The 11,379-nt window shown below is 52.8% G+C and overlaps 1 protein-coding gene across 1 annotated transcript; it reads right to left on the reverse strand.

Moving 5' to 3' along the window:
- Positions 1 to 4,184: 4,184 nt before the first annotated feature.
- Positions 4,185 to 6,497, reverse strand: TMEM230 (transmembrane protein 230). The gene is made up of 3 exons (XM_069877744.1): positions 6,364 to 6,497; positions 5,180 to 5,302; positions 4,185 to 4,728 (listed from the first exon to the last, which is right to left on the reverse strand). The coding sequence occupies exons 1-3, from the start codon at positions 6,460 to 6,462 to the stop codon at positions 4,588 to 4,590; spliced, it is 363 nt and encodes a 120-aa protein (XP_069733845.1). The 5' UTR covers positions 6,463 to 6,497; the 3' UTR covers positions 4,185 to 4,587.
- Between the last annotated feature and the right edge of the window lie 4,882 nt (positions 6,498 to 11,379).

Genomic DNA, 11,379 nt, shown 5'->3' on the forward strand with positions numbered 1-11,379 from the left:
CAGAAAAAGAGCCAGTTTGGATGCAGCATCAGTTCCCAGGGCTTGTAGTCGACCTTAGACCCTCTGCACCGCTCCCTTGTTTGTTCCCCCCAGCTCATTCACCTACGCGTTTCCACTGGTTTCTCTCCACGAGGGAAGATCCTCTGAGGTGAGGATGCTTGGGAACATCACTTGGCTCTGTTCAGGCAGTCAAAAAAGATAAAAGACTTACTTAAAAGGACTCTTTGCTTTTATAAATTACACACTGTGGGGAATTGCTGGTGCCTCTGCCCGGAGAACTCTGGAATCACGTCTCCAAATGTCTTTCCATCAACTTTATGGTATTAAGTATGTAATCACATGAACACCCATACATCAGCAGCAGCACCTAGAATACGTGAATTCAAGCCCTCATAAACTAGAGCAAAGGCTAAAATCAGAGTGCCTGTTCTTCCTCTGAAGCTTCTCTGCGTAATAATACCCCATCAATCTATAGAAATGCCAACTATTTTTTTTTCCTAGGAGACAGCTGCCTCGCTGAGTGCCTGGAACGGATGATGCTCAATGAAGGCAGTAGCTGTTCAGTATTACCCTCATCCATCAGCATTCACCCAGTGCCTTATTTGTCACGCAAGCCTCCTCTGGAAACAGAAACATCTTCCCAGGCATTTTCCCACTGCCCTCACAGCTGTAGTGAGACGGTTGGTTCTCCCCAAGCCCACAGCACCCATGATGTTATAGAAGAAGAACCAAGCAGAGCCAGAACTTGGGGCTCCAGCAGCAGCACCCGTGGCAAGGGGAGGATGCGGCTCCACATTCAGCCAAGCCAGCCGTGCCAGTCCCGCTGCGTGGCAGGAGTGGGATGGAAACAAAAAAAATCCTCGTCATGTATCATAGAATCATAGAATCACTGGGTTGGAAAGGACCCACCGGATCATCGAGTCCAACCGTTCCCATCAATCACTAACCCATGGCCCTCAGCACCTCGTCCACCCATCCCTTAAACCCTTCCAGGGAAGGGGACTCAACCCCCTCCCTGGGCAGCCTCTGCCAGGGACCAATGACCCTTTCTGTGAAATATTTATTCCTGATGTCCAGCCTGAACCTCCCCTGGTGGAGCTTGAGGCCATTCCCTCTCGTCCTGTCCCCTGTCCCTTGGGAGAAGAGCCCAGCTCCCTCCTCTCCACAACCTCCTCTCAGGGAGTTGCAGAGAGCAATGAGGTCTCCCCTCAGCCTCCTCTTCTCCAGCCTAAACACCCCCAGCTCTCTCAGACGCTCCTCGCAATCCTTGTTCTCCAGCCCCCTCCCCAGCTTCGTTGCTCTTCTCTGGACTCGCTCCAGAGCCTCAACATCCTTCTTGTGGGGAGGGGCCAGAACTGACCCCAGGATTCGAGGAGCGGTCTCCCCAGGGCCGAGTCCAGAGGGAGAAGAACCTCCCTGGCCCTGCTGGTCACGCCATTTCTGATCCAAGCCAAGATGCCCTTGGCCTTCTTGGCCCCCTGGGCCCCTGCTGGCTCCTGTTCAACCAACCCCCCCAGGTCCTTCTCCTCCAGGCAGTTTCCAGCCAGACTTCTCCTAGTCTGGAGCTGCTCAGGGTTGTTGTGCCCCAAGGGCAGGACCCGCCATTTGGCCTTGTTAAACCTCATCCCGTTGGTCTCAGCCCATGGATCCAGCCTGTTCAGATCCCTTTGGAGCCTCCCGACCCTCCAGCAGATCCACACTTCCACCCAGCTTAGTGTCATCCACAAACTTGCTCAGGGTGCCCTCGATGCCTTCATCCAGGTCGTTGATAAAGACACTGAACAGGGCTGGAGCCAGCCCTGAGCCCTGGGGACACCACTTGGAACTGGCCTCCAGCTGGAAGCTCTGTATCAGCACAGAGGCAACAACAGCTTGGGGAAAAAGCTTGAAATAAAGGTAAACTCAGGCTATTTTGCAATAGGGAACAGAACCCTGGCCACACTACAGCTGGGCCTTTAATAGACATGAACATTTAGAGACTCACACTCTGGAGGAGAGCCACGCTTGCAATGCAAGATGCCAACTCAAAGAATGAAGCTGCCTACACGTATGTTTTTCCAGGGGTCACCACACGTATTTTCTTTCCCAGGAGTGTCTCCTTTTTTTCCATTAGATACAAATCAATCCCCTAGAGAGAAAGATTTCCTTGTGGCCATGCCTCGTATCAACAGCCCTGTGAGCATTAGGGTAGGGACTGCTCTTATTCATATAGTGAGCTGTCCGAGGACTTCGCTTCTGTCAAATTAAAGAGTAAATTAAATAGAATCATAGAATAGTTTGAGTTGGAAGGGACCTTAAAGATCATCTAGTTCCAACCCCCCTGCAATGGGCAGGAACATGTCCTACTAGCTCAGGCTGCCCAATTAATCGCCTTTCCTCCAGAAACATCAGCCCAGTCTTCTCCTGTCCCCTGCATTTATTTATTCTTCTTAGGCAACCCAGGCTTCCCAACTTTCTGCATATTATCAGCCGCGCTTGAAAGCATGTTCTCCCTCCTCCTTTTCTTTTTCCATCTAAACTTTCCTTCCACTTCCTCTCCCCTTCCCCAACCCAAACAAACCCTCATTCTTACCCCGTAACAGAGGCTGATGCACGGTTCTGCGTCAGCAGCCGCTCTCCTGGCCAGCCCCAGCTCTCACTGACACGTTTCAGCTGGGAAGCGGGGCCAGCAGAGCCAGGACTGAGAGATGTGCAAGAGCTGGCGTGACGCAGCAGAGCAGGAGAGAACGTGCACAGTCGTTGCCTTCAGAGATGCAAAGGGAGATCCTGAATCCAATCAGTTATTCCTCAGAGTGCAACACTGGGTCGCGCTCAAACCAATTAAGCCAAACTAGGGAAGCAATGTAGGTTAAAAAAAGACCTTGGCTCAGGCTCTGGGTTTCATCTAGAACATTAGAGGTGGAAAAAGGCAATTTTAAGAGTACTTTCAGAGCAAGGTGCTCATCCAGCCCTGTTCTCATCTCACCATCTCCACAGAGCTGCTCAGCACTAACAGAAATTCCTGCCTCTCTGCCTCTCAAAAGCTCTCGCTCCATGTGGCACCCCCGGCAGTTCCAGAGAGGCAGCGCCAGCCTGCGCGCCCGATTCCAACAGACGCTGCTCCTGCTCCACCGCACAGCAAAAGGAATCGCATATTTGGACCCCGAACCAAAGCAATGAGAAGCCTGGGGTCTTTGCACGTTTAACCTGTGAGGTTCAAAAAGCAAATCCTGACCTTCTGAAGCAGCACCCAGGGCGCTCTGGGAAGGGCAATCCCAGCCCCCTGGCTCTGCCTCAAACCAGCCAAGGGGCCTGGAGAGCAGATGGAGTTGTTCCAAAGCTGCTGGCTCAGCACAGCCTAATGCTGATTGCAGGGACAACATTAGCAGTTGGAAGCAGTCGGCAACAGCAGGTTCAGCTGAAGCCTTAATCTGGTTGCCCGCAACAATTCTAGTGCACAGGGAGACCTGCAGATGTGAAAGACGAGCTCGTGGTTCGCACGCAGAATCCAGCGAGGTTTATTCAGATCCAGTACATCTGCTCTGCTTGCATCACTGCTCGTCACGTACTTGTTCTCCAGGACAGCGAGTTCATTCCCACCTCAGCAGACAGGCTGCTTTACATAAAATAGAACTACCGATCTCTTTTCCCTGAATAAGACATCCCTGCAGCTTGTAAAGCAATAGAAACGGGGTCAATTCAGTACAAATGGTACAGAGATTTCCTTTCTACTGGTCCAGAGACTTATGCACAGCATATTAGGCAGACAAGGACAAAATGATTCCAAATATACACACAGGCGGCTGGAACTCAAGTGTCTCCAACATCCACACTAGTCAAACCCATGATATTTGGTATTTAGATACTTGAATCCTGGTCCAGATTCCAATTCTTCTCCTTCTATCCACATGTTTAAAATAATAAGCAAAATCCAATGACAGTCCTTTTAAAGGATAAGTGGGTTTTGCCAAAAGCAGTGGTGGCCTGGGAAAGGGCTCGCATCTGAAGTTGGTGTTTGCTGAGTAAATAAAATAAGATTAGTCTGATTAGTCTAAGATTAGAGGAGCCGAGCAGCAGATGCACTACGTCTAAACTACTCCATGCAAGCGCAGTTTCTCCTCTTGCACACGTCTAACTTTTGTTACCCCAGACAAGCACGGGACAAGCAGACTGGAAGCGTTTTTGATGGACAGAGAGCGAAAGGAGAATTTAACTATGGTGTTTATCTGCAAAAGTAAACCCAGCGAAAGCCGCCATCTCGGTGAAAACTAAAAGAAACTCTATAAAACAGTTAGAAAAAAACCAGCTCTGCTGAAACCGGCTCATCTGTTTTTTGAAAACTGCTAGAATTGCTTTGCCCGAGAAGAACTTCTTATAAGCAATCAGCATGTGTAACCAGAAGGGGAAAACAACAACAAATCACATGTTCTTCCCACCCAATGTTGCAATCCTTTCGGTCAATTCTCATGCTCACGCGCCCCCCTCTCCCAAACCTGCAACACCTCAAAACCAGGATCTGGCATCTGGTGGCTGATGAACTTCTCGGATATCCAGGGTCATTAATAGCTCTGACTGCCAGTCTAATTAGAAAGTCATTAAATACACTGGTCAATCATCGAAATCGGGAATATCGTCATAGGAATAGCCCCGGTAGCCTTTGGAAGCGTAGTACGCAATGCGCAGGTGGTAGAAGCCTGGGAGGAACACCAGGATCCCAATGATGAGCACGGGGATAGCTCGGTCCGTTCCCTGCAGAGAAGAGACGTGCAAGTGTGGTAAGAAGAGATCTGTACAGGGGGATCTTTCCTTTTTCTCAAGCCCTGCCCGTTCATCCCCAAGGCCTGGCTAGGTGATAAAAAATAGAAATTCCCCTTGAATCGGAAATATCGGTTTTCTTCAGGCTGAGTCCTCTCCCCTGTGCTACAGGAAACCCTCAACTGAACTTTTCCTCAGGACAGGAGGGTGAAACCGTGCCCCAGGGAGGATGGAGGTGCCCAGCCCTCCCTGGCAGATCCAGTGCAGCTACAAGCCTGCTCCGGGCTGGCTCTGCTGCTGGAGGAATGGGCCTGCAGAGAGTGGAGAGGGTTCTGTTCTCACTTACAGCCCTTCTGCTCTGAGTTTCTACACCCAACATGACAGTTCAAGGCAGAATGGGCAAGCAATGCAAGGCTCGTAACAGAAGGATAATCCAACTACTTACGCCTTTGCTAATGTATCCTGCCAAGAGGAGGGCTCCGATGATAATGAGGAAGGTCCCGATCATGAAGAGAACAACAGCCAGAGCAATCGCCTTGTAGGGGATTTTGGGTGGGCTCTTCTTGAACTGGATGGAAAACCACCCTGTGTTAACCAGCCTGACCCAGCAGAGCTTCCCTCCCGCAGGGCTCCGTAACAGCCTTGTGCGAGGAACCCTGCGCACAGAGACCCCGCCGCCTCTGCAGCCTCTACACCCACTGCGCCCAGAGCTGCCCTCACTTTCACCTCCCTCCAAAGAAACACATCTGCACCTGCTAAACAAGAGTCCTGTTTCCAGGTTGGCTCTATGGGCTGAAGGGCTGCCTTACAGCCAGCTTCATAGAATCACAGAATCACTAGGTTGGAAAGGACCCACCGGATCACTGAGTCCAACCATTCCCATCAATCACTAACCCATGTCCCTCAGCACCTCATCCACCCGTCCCTTAAACCCCTCCAGGGAAGGGGACTAAACCACCTCCCTGGGCAGCCTCTGCCAGGGACCAATCACCCTTTCTGTGAAATATTTTTTCCTGATGTCCAGCCTGAACCTCCCCTGGTGGAGCTTGAGGCCATTCCCTCTCGTCCTGTCCCCTGTCCCTTGGGAGAAGAGCCCAGCTCCCTCCTCTCCACAACCTCCTCTCGGGGAGTTGGAGAGAGCAATGAGGTCTCCCCTCAGCCTCCTCTTCTCCAGGCTAAACACCCCCAGCTCTCTCAGATGCTCCTCGCAATCCTTGTTCTCCAGCCCCCTCACCACCTTCATTGCTCTTCTCTGGACTCGCTCCAGAGCCTCAACATCCTTCTTGTGGTGAGGGGCCAGAACTGACCCCAGGATTCGAGGAGCGGTCTCCCCAGGGCCGAGGCCAGAGGGAGAAGAACCTCCCTGGCCCTGCTGGCCACGCCATGTCTGATCCAAGCCAAGATGCCCTTGGCCTTCTTGGCCCCCTGGGCCCCTGCTGGCTCCTGTTCAACCAACAGTCCCAGGTCCTTCTCCTCCAGGCAGTTTCCAGCCAGGCTTCTCCTAGTCTGGAGCTGCTCAGGGTTGTTGTGCCCCAAGGGCAGGACCCGCCATTTGGCCTTGTTAACCCTCATGCCAAGTGAGAGCAGCTTTTCCTACCAGCTTAGTCATTTTTCTTCCCCACTTTTTACCTGCAGGTCAATATATCCTTCATCGGTGCTGGAGAGCTTGGAATATTTGACTTTGCTACTGGGAATCCCAGCTGTCAGATTTGTTCGGGACGACATCATCACAAGGGAGCCCGGGCATCAGCGAGAACCTGGAAACAGAAAGCAGTGAAAAGCATCAGAGCAAACTGGATGAGAGGGTCTGAGAGACATGGATCAAGGTTATTAAGAGAAACAAGTGCCGAGCCTGTACTAACCCGAAATCATCTTTGTTCTTTTTCATAAATTAAAATTTCTTCAAAACATTGTATTTAAGCCTAAAATACAGAAGTGTGGCTACAGCTGCAACAGGGTTTGCCAATATTTGAAAGCAAAGTTAAACTAAGGTAGAAGTTGTGCTTAACACAAGATGGACATCCCAGAATAATACATCACGTGCAAGCCAGCTCTCGTTTTGCAAGGAAATTGCCCTTCCAGCAGGGAGATGTCTGAGGCCCAGCTATTTCTAAACAGGGACACTGGTAAACAAACCCCAACTAGAACCAAACAAAGCAGCTTTTCACTCAGCCGGATGTTTTGTAACACATCCCTTCTGCAAAAAAACCTCTGGAAAGCAGAATGAAACCGAGCAGTGCTTCCTGAGACGGCACGAGCTGTGACTCAGAGGGAGCTCGATGAGGAGATGGGGTGGTTAGTAGAGGTGGTCACCAAAACCCCAACCAGAGGCTGAAAAGCCTGGTCACTCGTCAGTCTGGCTGCGTGGGTGGCAGCAGCCACAGAGAAGAGCTTTATTTAGCTCCTCCAGAGACCCACCCTGTGACCTCACTGCGCCGTGAAGCTGCTGCCAGCGGTGACAGTCCTGGGGAGAGGGACAGAACCAGCTTTCTCCTGTGCTGTGGAGAAGCCCGGATCATAGAATCATAGAATCACCAGGTTGGAAAAGACCCATTGGATCATCGAGTCCAACCATTCCCATCAATCACTAACCCATGTCCCTCAGCACCTCGTCCACCCGTCCCTTAAACCCCTCCAGGGAAGGGGACTCAACCCCCTCCCTGGGCAGCCTCGGACAGGGACCAATCACCCTTTCCGTAAAAAAGTTTTTCTTGATGTCCAGCCTGACCCTCCCCTGGTGGAGCTTGAGGCCGTTCCCTCTCGTCCTGTCCCCTGTCCCTTGGGAGAAGAGCCCAGCTCCCTCCTCTCCACAACCTCCTCTCAGGGAGTTGCAGAGAGCAATGAGGTCTCCCCTCAGCCTCCTCTTCTCCAGCCTAAACACCCCCAGCTCTCTCAGACGCTCCTCGCAATCCTTGTTCTCCAGCCCCTTCCCCAGCTTCGTTGCTCTTCTCTGGACTCGCCCCAGAGTCTCAACATCCTTCTTGTGGTGAGGGGCCAGAACTGACCCCAGGATTCGAGGAGCGGTCTCCCCAGGGCCGAGGCCAGAGGGAGAAGAACCTCCCTGGCCCTGCTGGCCACGCCGATTCTGATCCAAGCCAAGATGCCCTTGGCCTTCTTGGCCACCTGGGCCCCTGCTGGCTCCTGTTCAACCAACACCCCCAGGTCCTTCTCCTCCAGGCACTTTCCAGCCAGACTTCTCCTAGTCTGGAGCTGCTCAGGGTTGTTGTGCCCCAAGTGCAACTCCCTGCAGAGTCACTGCGCCAGGGGCAGCTCCTGCCAGCGGGGCTGGGAGAATCAGGCTCCCCCCTTGGCCAACCCCAACAGCTCCTTTATTTTTTGAGAAAGCTTGGAATAAAGAAAAAACGTAATCCCAACTGCTCCAACAGGAAGGGACAAAGGTGCTTTTTCCACAGCACTATTTGGCACCTAAGGTAACAGCACCTCCTCAAATGATTCTGTCTCCACTGAACTGAAATCCTTTGTCTCCCTCTTGCTGAAACATTCCCCTGCTGCCAGGTTTGTTCTTCCTGCAGGGAATTTGACTATTACAAACAAGCCAACACCTCTAATCCTAACCCCAAGGCTCCACCTTTAATCTGATCATTTGCTGTTTTTGAAGTGAGAACCAAGCGCAGACAAATCCTCCCTGGCCCAAGCCCTCAGCTCCTTACACCTCCCTGCTCTCCAGGTGACAACATTCCCACCCATGCTGGGGGATTTGTGCAGGGGATGAAGCCAAAAGGAATCAGCACATCTGCAATGTGTCAAGATTTCCTGACTCAGCCCTGTTTTCCTCTCTGGTACCACAGGATGAGTTGCTGACTGTCCCACCACCACCACACTATTCCTGGGGGCTTCCTAGGAATTATTTCCAATTTACACCTGCATCAGTGGTCCTGCCCTTCCCGTTACTGCTCCTCCAACATGGAAGAGGCTCCACTAATGCCCTCTGGTACCGGCAGATGCTGTCAGAAACAAATCTGAAGTGCAGGGGCTTTGCCCAGCGGGGCTGGCAGGGACCCCACAGCTCTGCTCCTCCCTCGCTCTGTGTTCAGGGTGTCCCCCCTGGGGTTCCTGCGCTCCCCAGCCCCACCGCGCCTTTCTCTGCCCACACCCCACAGAGAAACATGGTCCCCATCCCTGTCCCTTTCCTCTTCTTCACCTCCATCCCTTTCCCCATCCCCATCCCCCTCCCTATTCCTTTCCCTGTTCCCGTCCCCATCACGGTCCCCAGACTTGTCCTGTTCCCCATCACCTGACCCTCCTTGTCCCTTTCCTCTTCCTCTTCCCTATCCCCATCCCTGTCCCACCCTGACCCCTTCTCCATCTGTTTCCCCGTCCCCATCCTCATCTCCCTCCCCTTTCCCCATCCCCAACCTGGTCCCCAGTCCCACCCCGTTCTCCATCACCCTCCCTGTCCCTTTCCCCTTCCCCATCCCCATCTCCTTCCCTTTACCCTTCCCCATTCCTTTCCCTGTCCCCATCTCCGTCATCCTCCCTGTCCCTCTCCTCTTCCTCATCCGAACCCCTATCCCCGTCCCACCCCCACCCCTTCTCCATCCCCTTCCCCATCCCCACCCTTGTCCTTTTCCCCATCTCCATCCTGACTCCCAGCCACATCCCCTTCCTCTTCCTCATTCTCATCCCAATCCCTTCCCCTTCCCCCTCCCCATCCCAGTCCCCTTCCCCATCACTCTCCCTGTCCCTTTCTTCTTCCTTATCTCCAATCCTATCCCTGTCCCGCTCCCCATCTCACTACCACATTCTCCATCCCTTTCCTTGTTCCCTTCCTCTTAGAATCATAGAATCACCAGGTTGGAAAAGACCCACTGGATCATCGAGTCCAACCATTCCCATCAATCACTAACCCATGTCCCTCAGCACCTCGTCCACCCGTCCCTTAAACCCCTCCAGGGAAGGGGACTCAACCCCCTCCCTGGGCAGCCTCGGACAGGGACCAATCACCCTTTCTGTGAAACATTCTTTCCTGCTGTCCAGCCTGACCCTCCCCTGGTGGAGCTTGAGGCCATTCCCTCTCGTCCTGTCCCCTGTCCCTTGGGAGAAGAGCCCAGCTCCCTCCTCTCCACAACCTCCTCTCAGGGAGTTGCAGAGAGCAATGAGGTCTCCCCTCAGCCTCCTCTTCTCCAGCCTAAACACCCCCAGCTCTCTCAGACGCTCCGCTTGTTCTCCAGCCCCGTCACCAGCTTTGTTGTTCTTCTCTGGACTCGCTCCAGAGCCTCAACATCCTTCTTGTGGTGAGGGGCCAGAACTGACCCCAGGATTCGAGGAGCGGTCTCCCCAGGGCCGAGTTCAGAGGGAGAAGAACCTCCTCCCCATCCCCATCCCCTTCCCTTTCCCCTTCCCCGTCCCCCCCGGTCCCCGCTCTCACCGCCCCCGCTCCCTCGCCCCTTTCCCCATCTCCGTCCCCACCCCAATCTCGCTCTCACCTCCCGCTTCCGCCTTTCCCTGGTCCCACCCTCATCCCCGTCCCCCTCGGCCCCCTGGTCCCACCCCCTAACTCCGTCCCCCTCGCTCTCACCTCCCGCTCCCGCCGTTCCCTTCCGGGTCGCGCCGCCCCCGCTCCCCCCCCCGCCCCCAGCCGCCGGATCCCTCAATAATATCGAAAATACCGATAAATAAAACTTTCTAACGCTCGTTCTGGAGTTTAGAAAGCGAGCACCCTTTATCAGGCCTGGGCAACACGCGGGAGTGATCTCCATCAATGCCGTGTAAGGAGACAAAAGCTGGTTACAGAATATATTTCCCACTCACATGCACGTGTATAGATTTTCTCAGAAATCTTATGCATATTCTATCACTTTCCAAGGTTTCATTTTAATGTTGTTATGAAAATTCACGACAGTCAAGCCTCTGGGTCATTTGGAGCCGTCTCCAGCTCTCTGCTTGATCTTAGATTTGAAATAGGAAGGAAACTCCAAGCAGAGGGGATTCCAGAAGAAGACACATCTGTTCAGCAGAAATAGTCCTCACACAATACGTTATTGCTCTCAAAGAAAGGACAGTGTCTGAAAAACATTAAGAAAAACAGGGGCATTCTGTCTAACTGTCAAAAAACCACAACTGCTTAGACGAAACTTAACTGTACCTTAGCTTAAATAAAAAATATTCCACTTGGAAACTTTGATAGGAATGGTTGGACTCAATGATCCAGTGGGTCTTTTCCAACCTAGTGATTCTGTGAAATATTCCATATATTGTACCAGAAGTCCTGAGGAATCCCCACTTTGCTATTTCTGTTCTTGCTGGCAGGAGCCTGACCACACACACTGCACACCCACAGCGCTCCCTGAGCCACCCCAGCTCCCCACTTTTCACAGAGTGGGTTGGGTTAGAAGGGACCTCCAAGCCCACCCCTGCGGTGGGCAGGGACACCTCCCACTGGATCAGGGGCTCCAAGCCCCATCCAACCTGGCCTTGAACCCCTCCAGGGATGGGGCAGCCACCACTGCTCTGGGCAACCTGATCCAGGGTCTCACCACTCTCATGATGAAGAAATTCTTCCTGATGTCTAATCTAAATCTTCCCCGTACAATTTAAAGCCATTCCCCCTCATCCTATCACTCCAGGCCCTTGTATAAAGCCCCTTCCCAGCTGTCCAGGAGCTCCTTTCCATACTGGAAGCTG

This window comes from Phaenicophaeus curvirostris, chromosome 27 (assembly GCF_032191515.1).
Source record: "Phaenicophaeus curvirostris isolate KB17595 chromosome 27, BPBGC_Pcur_1.0, whole genome shotgun sequence".
Classification (NCBI taxonomy): Eukaryota; Metazoa; Chordata; class Aves; order Cuculiformes; family Cuculidae; genus Phaenicophaeus; species Phaenicophaeus curvirostris.

Bases quoted from the DNA above. Each gene is read 5' to 3' on its own strand.
- TMEM230 (XM_069877744.1), bottom strand. From the start codon at position 6,462: ATGATGTCGTCCCGAACAAATCTGACAGCTGGGATTCCCAGTAGCAAA. The intron at 5,303-6,363 runs GTAAAAAGTGGG...TTTTCCATCCAG, and splicing joins AAGGATATATTGACCTGCAG to TTCAAGAAGAGCCCACCCAA. The intron at 4,729-5,179 runs GTAAGTAGTTGG...TCTTCTCTGCAG, and splicing joins CAGGATACATTAGCAAAGGC to GGAACGGACCGAGCTATCCC.